The sequence below is a fragment of the Meriones unguiculatus genome, chromosome 8 (genome assembly GCF_030254825.1).
Source record: "Meriones unguiculatus strain TT.TT164.6M chromosome 8, Bangor_MerUng_6.1, whole genome shotgun sequence".
Lineage (NCBI taxonomy): Eukaryota > Metazoa > Chordata > Mammalia > Rodentia > Muridae > Meriones > Meriones unguiculatus.
In genome coordinates, this window is record NC_083356.1 from 16,043,657 (window position 1) to 16,061,465 (window position 17,809).

The following is a 17,809-nucleotide window of genomic DNA, read 5'->3' on the forward strand; positions in this document are numbered from 1 at the left end:
AAGTGTGACTTCCTTAGTCACATGCCCAGGAGAAGCCACACTCTATCAGCAGCTAGCATATCTTGCCACCCAGGCCTAAGGCCCAGTCTAGTGAGAATGGCACCACAAAGGCCCACACCCCTACAACAGGACAGATACCCAGGCCTGTCCTGAAAGCAGGAAGCATGGCTCTCCAGGAGCCACCCAGACACCCAGACCACTGGGAACATCAGGGTGCCTGAGCCACTACTCACAAACGTGTTTCACAAGCAGAACTTGACCTCACAAGTTAACTTCACTGGGAATTTGTACCAGGTGCTGTTCTGATTATCCAAATATACAAAAAAAAAAAAAAAAAAAAAAAGGAAAGATTTAAGGTTTAGAAAAAAATAAATGCTGTCACTTTTCCAACAAAACCAGCCAGGCTCAGTCAGCACTTTCGGACCTCAGCTTCTCCAAGTCAGGCACATCCCAGAACAGAGGTGAGGTGAGGCCTGGATACTCGTAACCGCACAGCATGAGAAGCCACGAGAATGAAGCCCCCTCTGAAGACTGGTACATTAGAAGATTAAGAGACTCCATGCTGGCTTTGGAGAGCTAGGGGCCCAAGCTGACCACCTCCTTTCACTTCCAGGTACAGGAAACAAACAAATCCCTATTCATCAGAGCTACTGTCATCAGTCTAACTGGTACAGTAACACTCTGAGGTTCTGACACAAGACCCTGCTGGAGGAAGAAGTGTGCAAGGAGAAACATGAAGACCAATTCAGGCAAACACATGAATTTTTTTTATTGTTTTTAATGAAATCCTGGTACCATAGATGGCTCAGCTGGTAAAGGGGCCTTCTGCCAAGCCTGAATCCTGAGTTCAATCCCTGGGTTCAGTCAACTTCATGATGAAAGGAGAGAACTGATTCCCAAAGTTGTTCCCTGATCTCCATCCAAGCACTCTGAAACATGCATATGTGCACACACACACAAACACATAAATAAATGTGTTTTTGAAGTGTTTTGAAGTATTTTTTGAAGTGAGTTAAAAGATGTTGTTTTTAATTTTTTTCTATACACTATGCTTTGATTGCATTCTTCCCCTTTCCCAGCAACTCCCCACCTCTATCACAAAAAAGAAAAAACAAAACAAACAACAACAACAAAAAACAGTAAGACAAAAAATTGCAAACAAAATAAAAAGTGCACAGAACAATAGAGTCCATTTTGTGTTGGCCAACTACTCCTGAGCATGGGGCCTACCCTGAAGTGTGGTTAATATACCCAGCCAGTGTCCATTACAGAAAACAGACTGTCTTTTCCTAGCAGGTATCAGTTGCAAATAGTTTCCTGGTTAAGGGTGGGACTTTGTGTGTTCACTTCCCCTTCTCAGTGCTGGGACTGTGTCTGGTTTGAAGTTGTGCAGGTCTTATGCATGCTGTCACAGTCTTGGTGAACTCATACATGGGTCATCCTGTGTGTCTGGAAGATGCTGCTTCTGTGGAGTCCCCCACCACCTCTTCTAACTCTCACATTCTTTCTGCTGCCTCTTCTGCATAGATCCCTGAGCCTTGAAGGGAGGGGCTTGAGGAAAACATCCCATCCAGGGCTGGCTGCTCCGAAAAGTCTCTCACTCTCTGCCCATGGTCCAGTGCTGATTTTGTGTTAATTCCCATCTACTGCAAGAAAAAGCTTAGAAGACATTCTAGAATTAAATCTTGGAGTGGGAGAGATGCATCATCAGTTAAGAGGACATACAGCTCTTGCAGAGGACACGAGCTCATTTCTAAGTAACCACATCAGACAACTTAAAGCTACCTATAACTCCATCTCCAAAGAATCAGATGCCCTCTTCTAGCCTCCATGCACACATCCCTACACAGACATGCACATAAACATAATTAAAAGTAAAAAAAAAAAGGGGGGGTCACTAAGACAACTCAGTGAGTAAAACTGCTTACCCCTAATCCTGACAAACTGAGTTTGTTCAATCCCCAAGACCCACATAGTGGAAGGAGAAAACAACTCCTACAAGTTGACCTCTGACCTCTGCCTGCATGCTATGGCACTTACACACATAAAAAAATAAATATAATAAGATTTTTTTAAAATCATGATAAAATAAATCTCCTTACAAAAATAAACCCTACCTTCCTGACTCTGCAATGGGCTGTGACGTATTCCCTGTCACGTATTCCCTGTGTTATTACTTCCTCCTTCAGTTTACTTAAATCATTTATTTACCTTCAGGTGTGTTACTCGATGTGTAAAGAGACTAGAAGCAGCATGTGTAAATTTAAAAGCTCACTATGAGGTGGAAAGTGCTCGGACTTCCCCATACATACCTCTGCAACTCCTTGTAAATCTTAATTATTTCAACATTAAGCGTTTTAAACACCACAGGAATAGAATGAGCTCTGGTTACCTCATCTCTGGCCTGTGCCACCTCCCTGGACAGTATCACTTCTAATTTCACACTGTGCTGCCATATGGCTACAACATAATGAGTTTACCCAAGGTTGACTGTGAAACACAGAACTGATTTTAAATTGTTTGTGGTTACAAGGATAGCAATAACCCCTCTGGAGAGGAATGCCTACACACCACTTGATAACCTCCTGAGGACAAATTCTTGCAATGGGAATGCCCTGGGCATAAGGCACACACTTAAGGAGGTTTGGCCATGCTGCCAAAGGACAGTCAAGCAGTTCCCTTTCCCCCAGCAAGGGCTGGCGGATGGCCAGCTACCACTACATAGACAGAAGGAAAGCGATCTTTGTGCTGGCTCTGTGCCTCAGATATTGTTCATGGTGCCTCTTCTTTTTATAAACTATCCATGTCCTGTGTCCATCTGCTAACAAGGGCTCACCTTCTTACTGATTTGCAGAGTGAGAATTCCTGTGTCATTCACGCAGTATGGCCACCAAAACAGTAGTCCCACCAAACATGTCAATGTCCAGAGCCTATAGGTTTATTACCCCTTCCAGTACAGCTACCACTTTGTCATTAAACAGTTCAGCAGGAAACTTTTAAAAAAGCAATTGGCCCACCACCACTGTTTGCATAACCTCTCCTCACTGGCCTAAGGACATCTTCAAGACAAACTAAAATACAGCGGAGTTTTGTCTTCAGTTCATTTGAATGCCTATAGTACAGTATCTTAATTATATAAAATGTTAGCTTTTATAACTTAAAAATTTTAGTAGAATTTAACAAACACTTTTTGGATAGTAACTACATGACCAGATAGCAGGAAGGCAAAAATAGGTACAATATCATCTCGCTCAAGGTGTTAAGATACTCAAGGTGTGCCAATGAAAGCCAACAACAGCCTAGTGTAATAACGCCCTGTGATCACGTGTGCTACAGGAACACAGCATGGCTCATTAAATTCAGTCTTGGTTTTCCTTTGAAAAACTGTTACACCTATTCCTAAGAAAAGAGGGGCAGACAGAAAATTCCAGACAGATGGGGCTGAGGAGATTTCTCAGTGGTTAAAGTGCTTGTCATGCAAGCAAGCAAAAGGATAGGAATTTGGATCCCAGGACCTATGTAAATACCAGACCAGTAAGTGAGTATGGGCTGCTCATCTGTAATTCAACCTCAGGAGGTAGAGACAGAGGAAACCTGGAACAGGGTGGCTAGCAGGACCAATGATACCACACCACCCAGTTCTGGGGTGAGCAATGGAAAAGCGGAGGGCAGTGGAGGAAGACTCACATTTTAAATGGGTAAATACAGTTACGTGGATTTGAAATGGGTGAGCACATTTGCACGGGCTATGAAATGGGAGAACTAACATTCTTGCTGAACCTTGACTACAACACCAGAGCTTCCACCTGACTGGATTTTCTCTCTTCAACCCCAGACAATCCTCTATGAGAAAACCCAAACTAGTCACAAGAATTGCCATGAGTATTTACCCATCTCAACTGACCCATGACAACTGACAGCTTGGAGCACGCAGCCACTGACCATAGTACTACGAGAAAGTGAAGAGCCTTATTTCATCCCCAACCTTCAAGTCCGCCCAGTGACTCCCAGAACATCCTGGGGTAAGAGCCAGGCTCCCATTCCCCCGTGGACTACTGAATTTCTGTCTACAGAACCCAGGAGACACAGATGTGTGCTCTACGTCAAGGGAGACAAAAAAAGCATATAATTACTCAGATTGTACAACCTGGAGTGTCCTTTCCACAAACCTTATGGAGGTGTCTAACACTGGCGTAGAGTTCTCAGGATGAAGAGTCAAAAGGCCCAGGTGCCAATTCCAGCACCAACACTTACTGGCTGGTAAAGCTTGAGGAAAGTCAACTCTCTGATCTTTACGTTCCTCATACTAGGAGCTGAAATGAGAATCTGCACGGGGTGTGGCTTGGATGCTGGTACAGTGTGCTTGCCTGTGTGAAAGCCTGGCTTCCAAACAGAAACAAAGTACACACTGTGGCCCAGACAGCCACAGTGGTAGCCCTGTGTATACAGACCATGACCCCCATAGGGCGCCTGTCACCACAGCCAATCTACCTTGACTCCAATATCCACATGCTTCTTGTTCCCCAATATATTCATATTCAAAACAGTAGGCAGCTTGGCCTGCAGGGCAGTATTTGCATGTCATTTTCATAAAAGTCTCTGCAGCGTTATCAAAGACTTCAGGCCTTCCCCTCCCGGCAGCACGGGAAACTCATTAATTCTTCATAGGCAAACCACTTGTATTTATTGAGTAGAAAATGTTCCAACAAAGTTCAAGCTCAGACTTAAAGGAGCCTTGTTTTTATCTTATTAAAACTGCATTTATTTGGGCTACCATTGCTAAAAAAGAAAAACAACCATCAGTGAAGCCACTGAAAAGCAGTGGCAAGTGACATATATACTTCCTTCAGACAAGGAAACCTTTCTGTAAAGAGCATTCATGGCTGGGGGTGTGCTGAAGAGGTATGTGTGTAGGTTGGTCTCTGACCCCTCTCCCAAAAAAGTACAGAAATGTTCTTGAATACATCTTTTAAAACTCCTCAGCCACCCAGGACCTCAGGGACTTTTTGTGACAAGCAAGGACATGTGACATAAAACCACATCCTGACATAGAGACAAAAAAATAAAAACTTGTGCAAGTACTTGAGGAAAGAGGCTCAGCAAAGTTTGTGATACTAAAAAGAAAACTAAAAAGTCTTAGCAGAGCTGGGAATCAGAGCTAGGGCCTCCTGTATGCTATGTCAACACTCTACCACTGAGCCACACCCCCAGCACACACACAACCAAGATGCTGAGTGTGATAAAGCACCGACCAGCATGCAGAAAGCACTCTCTCTCTCTCGTAGATGCTCATTATCAACTGAGGAATGAATACAAAGGAAGCAAAGTATGTGAGTGTATACACATAACAGGTAGCAGACACATAGACCAGGTACTAACCGTGATGGGCAAAAATGAGATCAACTAATTGATCAACAGAAAACTGAAAGCAAGTTAAATATACTCATGTGTATTTAATGTATAACACGTCACTACTCAGTGTTCATACAAAACCTTGTCAAATTGCTACCATGTGTGTCTTAGTTACTTTTCTGTGGCCGTGACAAACACCATGACCAAAAGCAACTTGGGAATAAAAGGGTGTATTTCATCTCCTACTTGCAGGTAATAGTCCACCACTGAGCAAGGACAGGGCAGGAAACCAATCAGGGCTGGAACCTGGAGGCAGGAGCTGATGCAGAGGCCGTGGAGGAGCACTGCTTACTGGCTGGCTCTGCCTTCTTACTGCACCCCAGTCCTCCAGCCAAGAGATGGCTCCACCCACAGTAAGTTGTGCCTTCCACATCAATCATCAATCAAGAAAATGCATCACAGGCCTGCCCAAAGGTCAATTTGGTGAAAAGTTTTTCTCAATTGAGTTTCCCTGTTTGAAAATGACTCTGACTTGTGTCAATCTGAAATAAAACCAGCTCAGAGATTAGGAGCACTGGCTGCTCTTCCAGAACTCCTGAGTTCAATTTCCAGAAACCACGGGGTGGCTCCCAACCATCTATAATGAGATCTGGCACCCTCTTCTGGCATGCAGCTGTACCTGCAGACAGAACACTGTATACACAATAAATAAATAAAGCTTAAAAAACAAAACAAAACAAAAAAGTAGCCAGAAAAGCATGCATGAGAATGAAGGCATAGCTCAGAACAGTGATAACCAGGAAGCAGGGAGAAGGAACTGGTGCAAGGAGAGAACTCGGCAACCTCCACTGTGTGACGCTTCTTCCTGGGCTGGAGGAGACACGCATGTGCTCTAGGTGGAGCGGTCAGTTGCTTTCTATCTCTAGTCTTCTAATGAAGGCTCTATCTAGGGCAGCGGTTCTCAACCTTCCCAATGCTGTAGTGACACCCAACCAGAAAACAATTTTTGTTGCTACTTCGTAACTGTAACTTTGCTACTGTTATGAGTCGTAATGTAAAAATCTGTGTTTTCTGATGGTCTTAGGTGACCCCTATGAAAGGGTCATTTAAGCCCCCCAGCAGGGTCATGACCCCCAGGTAGAGAACCACTGCTCTAGGGTCACAGGAGACAGACTCTCTTAAGGTACTGCCTCACTGAGGCAGAAGGGTCAAAGCACAGCAGTTGTCAGGGATGCAGGTCATACAGATCTGATGAACACAAAGCCCCACAACACAGCACAGCAAGCAGCCAAGCAGTAGAAAGGGCCCAAAGTCTACCACCTGATGAATGACAGTGCCTTGTCCACACGAATATTAAATCATAAAACGAATAAAACCAGGTATGTGCTGCATACCTGTAATCCCAGCACTCAGGAGGGAAAGGTAACAGATCTGAGTTCAAGGTTATCCTGTGCTACATAGCCACACCCTGTCTCAGGCAAGGAAGGAGGAAATCACAAGTGGAATCCAACATATGATGACTCAGCACAATTTCCAAACTTCACAATGCTGTGAAAGTAATATATACTCAGCAGAAAACACACAGAGTATCTGAACTCTGACCTTTCCCAGGCTCGCAATATGTGGTACAAACCTTTTCTCGGTACTAGGTGACATCAGTGAGCCACAGCTCCCCACAGCAAGAGCAGAAATGGTGACGCTGCACACAGCACTACACTAGGCAAGGAGGCCTAGCACGCTGCAGTGCCATGAGCACTTCCAGCTAACAGGGCACCGGGATGTAACTGTAAACTGAAGAACACGTCAAGTGTCTCGTCCGGTAGCATAAACAAGCCTTAAAAATATGCAAAGCAAACCAGGCCGTGGTGGCAGAACTCAGGAGGCATGAGCAGGCAGATCTCTGAGTGTGACGACAACCTGGTCTACAGAGTGAGTTCCAGGACAGCCAGGGTGGTTATACAGAGAAACCCTGTCTAGAAAAAAGAAAAAAAAAAAAAAAAATATATATATATATATATATATATATGATATGTGCTTAACAAAAAGGTTAAACAGGACTCAAGAGGCTGAGGTAGAAGGGTGGCAGGTCAAAACCAGTCTGGGAGACACAGCAAGGCCCTGCTTGAACACACAAAAAGCCACCAAGACATGCTGTATGATTACAGTGGATGAAATGCCTAGAGGCTCACCCACAGAGACAGGGTGGATTACTAGTTTCCAGGGAAAGGGGTGGAAAGTAAGGAATAATGAGATATGGTTTCTCTTTCTGGCAATGAAAGCATTCTAAAATTAATTGTGGTCGTAATTAAATAATTCTGAATATGCATTTTAAAATCCTGAATGTCTGGCTGGGAAGATGGGTCCCTGAGTAAGACACAGGTAGACCTGAGTTTGAATCCTGAAACCGCCAAGGTAGAAGAAGATCAGATTCCCAAACGCTGTCCTCTATTCTTCACAGACATGTTGTGGCATTACCTACATGTACACACACACGCACACACTTGTTTAAATTGTGAACATTTTAAATATGGTGAATTGTATGGTATGCAAATGATCTCACTATCCAGAAGGAAGGAGTTATGATGCTGTTACTACAGGCCAAAAATAAGTAAATATATAATTCAGAGTAATTCATATGAAAAGAATAGAAACTTCACATCACCTCAAAGCAGAAAAAGGAAACTTTAAAAGGACTCTGGTTACCAGAGTGTACAGAAAGGGGCCATTCGTTATGCTCCATTGTCCACCCTGCACACAGCTTCATGATCCCAGAACAGGGCAGTGAGGGAGGGCTCCCCACAAAAGAGCAAGCAAAATACATCACTGAGGCCACAAGCAGCAGCCCTGATAAACAGCACAGGCTCTCACTCACATCAAGCAGGGCAATCTCGACAGAGGACAGTAGACAACAGGGTGAGCCAGGGAAAGGCAGCGGAGAGATGCCCAAGGAACAACGCCCTGGAACATATGCCTCACAGCCGCTAGGAGAGCCCCAAGGAGGCTACAAAAAGTTTACCTTTTCAGCACAAGGGAACCCCATTAAAATAACAGCCCCCCCCAAAAAAAAGTAAAAAAAAAAAAAAAGCCAGAGAGTAGTGGTTCACATCTTTATGCCCAGAACTCAGGATGCAGAGGCAAACGGATCTCTTGAGTTCAAGGCCAGCCTGGACTGTAGCATGAGTTCCAGGACAGCCAGGACTACATAGAGAAACCCTGTCTTGAAACCCCCAACCAAAAAAAAAAAAAAAAAAAAAAACATCTCAAGAAGGAGAAATGAAAGGGCAAGACTGGGTAGGAAGTGATACTGTAGCCCAAGAATCAGAGGTTCCTCTAGAGAGCTGGGATGGGACAGGACAGGCTGGAGACACTTGAGGAAATGCCCAAAAGGGAAACAAAACCAAAAAGAAAAAAGAAAAAAAAAAAAAAGAGCCCTTAGGTATGTATTCCCATAGGGCTTTGGCCAGAGCAGTCTTTATCATCAGGAATGCTTAAAGAGAAAAGCGTCAAGTTCCCCAGCTTGATCTTTGCTTGAGGAACACCATTAAATACTGTCTCTTCTGCATGGCACTCATCAAATACGACATCTCAGCAGCAGCCAATGCTAGCACCAAAGAGGGCAAGGAACAAGTGACACCCCTACTACAGTGCTGTTTTCACAAGGGGGACAATTCATAAGGACACAGCACAAAGTCAAGGAGAAATGATCAGAACTAGTCACAAGGACCACAGGTTCCAACAAGAAGGCAGCTCCTCTGACTGGTAAAGGCAGCTGTCCCTGACACTAAGGTCCACAGTGACACCAAAGGACTGGCCCCTCCCCAGAATCTGGTCTTTGCCCTGCCTCCCTACTTGCACATGATATGTCCACAGCCAGCATCCACAGTTAGCCAGTGGGTGCTTGTCTTCATCCAGATGACAGGGATCAACATCATCTATCTGGCCTTGAAGTAGAAATGTTCAAAGAAAGATGCTTTTTTCACACCAGCACAGCAACACATGTAAGGGAACAAGGAGACAGCAGTTTCTGGAACTCTGTCACTAAGGTCTGGCTAGTGCACAGCTGGGGTCGGCCAGGCACAGTGTACATGTAAGCAGCAGTTCTCAACCTATGGGGCCAGGCCCCTTTGGGGTCACATATTATATATCCTGTATATCAGATATTTACATTATAATTCACAAGAGTAGCAAAATTACAGTTATGAGGTAGAAATAAAACAATTTTCTGGTTGGGGAGGTCACCACAACATGAGGACTTGTATTAAAGGGCAGCAGCATTAGGGAGGTTGAGGACCAATGATGTAGAGAAAGACAGCAGATCAGGGCATGCTAGGTAAGTCTTGTGCACGCACCTATTCTCAGAGGGTGAATCCTAGAATGAGCAAGTACATCCTGGAGGGGCTGTGCAACAGAACCAATGCTTCATGTGAAGTAGAGAAGGGCTCTAAGTTGAAGAACTGTCAGGGTCCAGCCAGCTCACAGAGGAGCAGCAGCTTGGGCCAGGGCTCAGCTTCCTCACTGCAGCCCATGCAGACAGAGTAAACAGCACAGGTAAGGAGCTCCCTGCACAGCGACACTCGGCCTACACCATCTCTCCCGTCACAACAGAATCCTCAGCCGTGAGCTCAGGGCATGAGAGAACCCACAGCTGTGCCCTGTTGCGATTTGCAGAGCTGGGAGGGGAAAGGGTCGTCGGCAGGACTTCCACATCCCAAGAAAAGAGGAAACAGTATTTCAGAAAGGGAGAAGAGAAAGGCTGGTGTAGTCACAACAGCAGCCCCTAGCATGAGCCACAGGGATGAGAACAGTGGCCCCACTCCCTTGGAGCCTGTGACACCTCGCTCTCTTCTCTGCAAGGTGAACACCAGCATGAGCCTGGAAGAAGCTCACCTAACTTGGCAACCCAAGAGGCATGGCCAAATGCAGCCTGGCAGCTCCGGGGCTCAGTGCTCTGGGGGCTCTGAGGATCACAGCACACTCTGAAGGCTCTGAGAGGCTGGTGGGGATCCAAGCTACTCCTGGAACAACCAGTTCCAGTCGGTTTCAGCTTTCTTAGAGATGCACAGCTAGACAACGAGGCAGTGGATATGACGAGGCAGTGAACAGAGGCTCCTCTAGTTCAAACCCAGACTCTGCCTACAAGTCACACAGCTCCGAGCAAGTGACTTGGCTTGTATTCAGCATGCCTCATCTGTAAAGCGGAAACCACGGTCCCCTCCCCCACCAGCCACCATGAGGACTGCAGCAAGACAAGCACTCAGTAAACAATCCCACAGCCCTGTCACCAGCTCTGGGACTTCACCTCCACAGCACAGGCGCAGCATGGACATCTGCTCCAGGAATGAGTTTGGGGGATGTATCCCTAGATTCCACACTAGAAGAAGAATATGGTCAGCTCCTGAGGCCAAGAGACACTCCCCACATCCCACTTCTGAATGAAGTCCTTACAGGCCCCTTAATGGCAGAAAGCTTGGTCCCTGTCACAGAATGGCCTGCAGGGTTCCACATGGCAGGTACTGGAAGTGACAGATCACTAGGGGGTGGGGGTGACTGCGGGAAGAGGAAGGTCATTCTTCTACCCAGGACCATGGCATTCCATCTCGGCCCTCATCCTGCTGGATGGTGGAAATCTAGGGATGAGAGCACTGTCTTCAGTTCTCGACACTGAGAGTCCACTTGCTGCCCTCATGTTTTATGAACTACATAAAAAGTAACTACAAGTCAAAACATTGAGGCTTTCATTGCCGGGATTGGCAGAGAGAGGTGCCAGAGCCTCACATCTACCAAGCCAGGCAAATGCTCTACCTGTGAGCTACACCAAGCACACAGGATTTTTTCCTTAGCTTTGTCTTCATTTAAAGTTAATTCCAGTATCAATTTGCTATATTAAAAATGCAAGAGAAAATATGACTCACGTTTATTTTCAAATGTTGCTGATGGAATGACATTTGACATGGCAACATGAAGTCCTCACTGAGGGGAGGAAAAGAACTGCATGCACTGCAAAACCACCTGCTAGTGCCTCCATACCCCCCAGACACAGGGGGACCCTCACAGCGAGAGAAACCTGCTCCCCTGAACTCGGTCCTATGGGGATGCAAACTCCAGCACTTCCAGGATGCTGAGAAACAGTAGTGTGGGCACCACCCAGGTAAACACCGTTTCAAAGCCACAAGTCCGAAGACAGACCTCTAAGAACACAGGGCAACAAGGACAAGAGAGGCAGGCCTGTTTAATGCCAGGGCCAGATGAACAGGACACATGACAGAAAAGGCCCTGCTTATTTCCAGCACCTGGGAATACCTTTGAAAGCTGCTAACCTATACAAAATATAAACGCCCAACTCACAGTCAAGAGCAAGACTCTGCTGAGTGAGGTGCCAGGGCCACCTGCAATTCCTCCCCACCAAATATCCTCAGCACAGTCCATACAGAGAACAGAAGTCAGAAGGTGGCCCTGGACTCAGCAGACTATGTGGGCCACCTGCAGTCTATGCTGCAAGCTCGGAGGGAGAATCATTTCCTGCTCATTCTAGCTATGGGCAGAATCCAGATTCTTGCCATTAGAAGACCAGCATTCCCATTCTCAGTAGAATACTGCTCCAAGCTTCTCAAGGCATCACCACATTCCTTGGTGTCTGGCCCCAACCTCTCTGTGCAAAGCCAACAGCTGTGGACCAAGTTCCAATCATGCCAGTTCTCTCCAACCATTTTTAAGACATGGTTACACTGGACCCACCACATAAGCCAGGACTAACCTGAGACAAAGCCAAATGATTGACTATGCTGACTTCCCTCTGTCATATAATGTGGTTTATTCACAGGTTCTAGGGATGGGGACACAAACCTTTGGGACCATGATTATGCTTAGCCCTGAGACCTATGCCCCAGTCCACATGCTGGTCATCAGCCCACCCCTGACATCCAGGCCATCAGTGAATGTGAAAGTTCCATTTTTCAGAGCCTTGACTGTGTCCACTCCTCTCCAACAGCCTCTGTCCTTGTCCTTGCTTCCTGCCTGCTTCCTCCCAGCATGCCTGCTTCCCTTTGCTCACTCTGCAGGGCTGAGAAGTAGTGTTGTTGTCCACCACGCCCTGGGTAAAGACCTTCAATATGCTCAAGACCCTGTAGTCATGTCCAGATCTTCTCCATAGCCTCAAAGGCCCCAAAGCCTTTGCAGCCCAGTGTGCTTCACCTGCTCTCATCCCTCCCCAGGCCACAGGTGTCCCCTGAAGCCCACCCTGCATCTTTAAAAGAAACCTGGCTCCTTCGCCACTTCCAGGTCACAGCTTAGACACAGTGTCCCTAGAAAGGATGTGGTCATTTCCCCTTGTAGGATCCTGGTATTCTGCCAACATGCCCAGATTATGACCTTCACAGAACTTGAGTCGGTACACATATTCACATATGCACTGACCCTTACCCTACTGGCCTCCACAGGCCACGTCTACTTGTGTAGCATTCTGTCTCTGGCATGTCAAAGGTGCTTGTACATGTTTGAATGGCTCCATTATCTCCAGTTCCTCCCCTTTTAGTTGACACTGAATTGGACCTATTGAGCAGTCTCATTTGCTTACACTCCTCATGCCTCCAACAGTAGGGGCTGAAAGCTTTCCAGGCCACAGACTTGAGGCTACACCTCTACCCCAGTCTTACCCCAAGATCACAGGACCTCACCATAGTTGAGCTTGGCCTTTCTTGCCAACATTGCACTTCCAAATACCATTCCTCGCCTACCCTGGTGGAATGCATGCCCTCCTGTCAGCAGGACTCAGAGTCAAGCAGAGCTATGTTAAAATATTAAGCACCAGCTCCACACTGAAAGGCTGCCTGTGTGTGCAAACCCGATGAGTGGGAGTTTGTCTTGGCATTTAAAGTTAAGTGTGGCAGGAATTCCAATTGTGATGATGGCAGAAAGCAACAGCTCTTCAGGAGTCAACTGAGTCAATGGCTCCAGAAAGAACAGGCCCACAAGAGGCAGGGGGACCCAGGCCTTCTGATTCTTATCGCCCACCTACTTACTGCCTTTCCCACTTGAATAACTGCCACTCCTGTCCCTAACATGAAAGTCTCCCCAGAGCCCTCTATGTGGTCTCCCTGCTTCTGCCCTTCCCCCCTCTGTCTGAGTCTCTCTTTTTAAAGCAAGACATCACCACATTCCGTGGGGTCTGGCCCCATCCCTGTTACACAGCAGCCCTGTTACACAGAGAACTTCCCCTGCCGTACAGCTCCTCAAGCCCTACTGTAGTCCCCTACACCCATTCAGAATGAAAGATCAACACCTCACATCTTGCTCTGACCACATAATCCTGCCCACTGCCTCAGCCAAAGCCACTCTGGCTCTTTGCTCCTGTCCCTTCAGACCAGCCCTGTCTGAGGAGCAGGGCCTCTGGTACTTGCTCATTCCTCTGCCTGGAGGCCTCTTCCTCCAGCTACCCAATAGTGCTTTCCCTCACCACCTACACATCTTTACTCAGAAGACGCTTTCTCAGTGAGAGATGCCCGGCCACTATAACACCACGGGACCCTCCAGCTACATTTGGTTCCAAGCTACCCACCCTCCTTCTCTGCAGGACTTTGATGACAGTTCCCACCTTCCAACAGTCAGCTCTCCGTGGACAGAGCTCAGATCTTAGACCATTTTATTCCTGGCAAACAGTGTGAGTTAAATAAAAATTAACTGGATGTATAACTTATCAAGGTCTCAGGAACCTCAATTAAGAAAATGCCTCCACAGTGATCAATGGGGAGTATGCAGCCCATTGTGGGTAGTACCATCCTGAGCTTGTGGTCCTGGGTTCTATAAGAAAACAGGCTCAACGAGCCATGGGGGAAGGGGGGCAAGCAAGCACCCTTCCATGGCTTCTACATCAGCTTTTTGCCTCCAGGTCTCTGTCCTGTGTGAGTTCCTGTCCTGACTTCCTTTGATAATGAACAGTGATATGGAAGTGTAAGCCAAATAAACTCTTCCGGCCCAACTTGCCTTTTGGTCATGGTATTTTGTTGCAGCAATAGAAACCCTCACTAAGACATAAGTCAGACAGATCTTCTTTTGGCTGCTGCCACAGCCACCTGATCTAATGTAGCCCCCTCCCATTACAAATACAGAAATCAATGGCTCCAGGAATGGCACAAATTGGAGAGTATCACAGAAAGAGATAGCTAAAATCCACTCAGCCCCCTAGCCTCCTGGTAGAAGGTATAGTCTTTCTATATATTAGCTCATCCAGAAAGGAAATTTAAAAAAAGACTCCATTACATACACATCCAAAGACCACAAAGCGTACATAACAGAGGGGTCTTAAGGCCATCTCTCATACAACTCTCTTAGCCAAGTCTTTTTCTCACTCCAGGCTAATGTGGGAGACAGCTGGGATCAACCACCATTTCTCAGTCCTTAACAATGAAGATGAAAGTGGGGTACTTCCTAAACAGGCAGAGCTTGTAGCCTACTGAAGAAGCCAGTGCATGAAAGGGTTCCTGAATCCAAACTGCAGATGAACCAATGAGGAATTAAGGAAGCAGGTTGCAGATTAAATGTGAAAAGTAAAAAGGTAAGCTAAGCCAAAAGGAGAGGAGCATTCAACCAGCTAAACAGCATGTGAAAATGGCTTTCCATAAGTACATCACTGGATGTGGAAGACCCTAGAAGCTCTTGCCCATCAGACCTGCAAAGGGCACAGTTTAAAAAAGAAGAATGAGTATGAGATGAGGCTAAAAAGCTGAGCAGTGGTCAGGTTATAAAGGTGTGAAATAGCACAAAGAAACACTTGTTTATAACACACATTTCTAGAGAAACTGCCAAGGGGCTTTAAACCCAACCTGCCTTGGTAAGTGCTGTCTAGAGGACAAAGCCATGTTTTGCCAATGACAAACCCCTGGTAGACCAAATAGTGGTGGAGAACCAAGAACAGCATATGGTGAACACTGAGTCCTTGATGGAACTCCACCCATCATCTTCAGTATCAAGGAATTGACAAGGGTTCTGCTACACAAAATTCCCTTCATTGTCTGGAACTCTGAGGTAAGATTCTGTGGTCCCCTCCTAGGGCTGTTCTCAAAAGTACCTGATGTGCAACACAGAAACAAAGCCAAGAGGGAAGAAGTCTGTCTTTGGTAATGTGGGATCACACCAAAAAGACCGGAACTCTGTTAGTTCCCTGCAACAAACAACCATAAAGGGTAGTAGCCTAAATAGGTAGGGCATGAAATCAAGTTGCCAACAGGCTGTGCAGTCTATGAGGGCTGTTTCCTACCAGTCTAGCCTCTGGTAGTTGCCAGCAATTCCCGGCATTGACTTGTAATCACATCATTCCAATCTCTGCTTCCATCTTTGCAAGGTCATCATCCCTACTTCCATCTCTCTCTGTATCTAAAGTTCCACATTCTTATGGGAACCAGAGACTGAATCAGGGCCTCCCCAATACAGTATGACCTCATCTTAGCTCAATGACACCTGCAAACCCTGCTTCCAAGAAAGATCACAGTCACAATTCCATATATACAGGTATTAGGGATGACACTGTTTAACCCAGTACAAAGACAAACTACCACACCGGGTGTAGTGACCCACTTTTATACTCAGGAGACCAAGGCAGGAGGATCAGAGGCCAGCCTGAATTATAAAAGAAACGGTATCTCAAAACAAACAAACAAACACTACCAAGAAACAGCCTTTGATGGAAAGGTCCGTTGACTTCTATAACTCCACACAGCAGCTCCGTCATTTTTATATCTCATTATTTTTATATTACAGTTCATACTTGAGGGGAACCAGGCCTAAAGATGTAAAAGCAACAAGAGAAGTTACACTGGCATGTGGTTCTTTTTATCTAGGCACTAGGCTCTACATGTTTGTCTCTGTCACAGTAGGATCTCAACTCACTATTAGTCAAGTATCTTCCATTTGTCTTAAACTATGACATTGGTTTCTATAAAAGTTCCTAACTGCTCAATCATCCCCAGTCCTGGTACAGTAAAAATACAGTGTCTGGGCACCTCCGAGGACTTCCTCCATCTTGAAAATCATGCTAGCCCAGCAGTCAGTAAACTCTGCTAACCTCCAAGCACTCTGAAAAGCACATTTTGTGCCTGAGTGCAGTAGATGGCGAAGTTTACAATTTTAACATTCACATAGTGGCGTCTCTTTTGAAGCACGGGAACACAGACCATTTTCTGTGATCATGAGTGGTTCCATTCAAGTTGCTTCGATGTCAAAATCTTAAGGGCTGGAGAGTTGGCTAATGTCAGAATCTTAAATCTCAGTATCTCAGACTTTGGTTTGGGAACAGAATAAACTACATTTGAAATCTTGAGATGGGCTTGTCTGAAACATGGTCTAGTCAGTGACTGACTTGATCTTAAGCATTTTCTGTGCACTGTCACTTCATTCCCTAAGGCCTAGAGAGGCGTCAGGTCATAACCAACCACAGAAGGACTTTGGAGCGTTATAGCTTCCAGACTGTACCCAGGTATTTTTTATTAGTATCTTTTGTTTCCTGTTGCTGTCAGAGAGTGGAGTCTAGAGGCCAAAAGGTGGGAACATAGAAATTCACAAGGTGCTTCTCAGCTCAAACCAAAAGCATCAGCCCACAAAAGAGATGAGAAGGAAACTCAAGTGCTCAAACCACAACACACCCTGCCAAGACCGACCTCCCCTGCAGGCCCTGCCTCTCCCCGGCCAGTTTCCTGACTCCACCAAACTCTTCAAGGAATGACCCCGGTCAGTTTCTTTCAGCTTCCCCAGGGAGCCAAGGAGTTTCGCAGAAGAAAACCTGACAGGCTCCGGAGGCACTGGGGGCAGCCCCTCGTTCTCCTCGCTCCTAGGTGCGCCCACTGTCACCTCCCAGACCCCACATTCCCACTGCTGACCCCCATCCCCCGCCCCTCACATCGACCAGCAGTCTCCTCGGAGCCCAGATTCCCCTCGCCAGACCCATACTCCACCCACAGTCCAACAGGACCACTCGGCCACCTGACCTCTGACCCCTGACCCCGACCCGGCCCTTCCCGTCACACCCACCTGCCCGGGACCTTGCTGTTGCTGCGCTTCCAGAACTGCTTCCTGGCCCCGTCGCTGGCCATGGTCCCTCCTCATCCCTCAGATCCGCAACCCTGACACCAGAGCGTGTCCAGCCCACCTCCAGCGGCCCTCTCCTGGGCCCCAGTAGCCCCTCGGCGATAACCAAGGCTCCGGAGCGCAGACCGGAGAGGCGCTTCCGCCTCCGTCCGGAAGTTGTGACTTGGCGATTCCGGAAGTCCCGCCTTCGTCTCAGGCTACGCTTGACGCCATGAAAAAGCGACGCTGAGAAATGCGCGTGGCAGTTGTGCCATAGGGTGCTCGAGTGGTGCTGTGCGGTCAGTCGGAGCAGCGCGGTCCTAGGCCACTGGACGTCGGCCTCCGACCCCATGAACGGGCTGCCCGCCAAGAACTCCGAAGCCGCAAGCGTCTGGGGTCGGAA

General features: G+C 46.8%; 1 protein-coding gene across 5 annotated transcripts in view; it reads right to left on the reverse strand.

Annotated features, from left to right (window-relative positions):
* The window catches only part of Tbc1d22a (TBC1 domain family member 22A), a 275,967-nt gene extending 258,376 nt beyond the window's left edge, over positions 1-17,591 (reverse strand). For 4 of the 5 annotated variants that reach the window (XM_060388865.1, XM_060388863.1, XM_060388864.1 and 1 more), the window contains exon 1: positions 17,371-17,570. In XM_060388865.1, the coding sequence (XP_060244848.1) occupies positions 17,371-17,432 (62 nt within the window). In that variant the 5' untranslated portion in view covers positions 17,433-17,570. Of the gene's footprint in view, positions 1-17,370 lie in introns of all 5 variants that reach the window. The other variant, XM_060388866.1, reaches the window with a different exon arrangement.
* Positions 17,592-17,809: the final 218 nt, after the last annotated feature.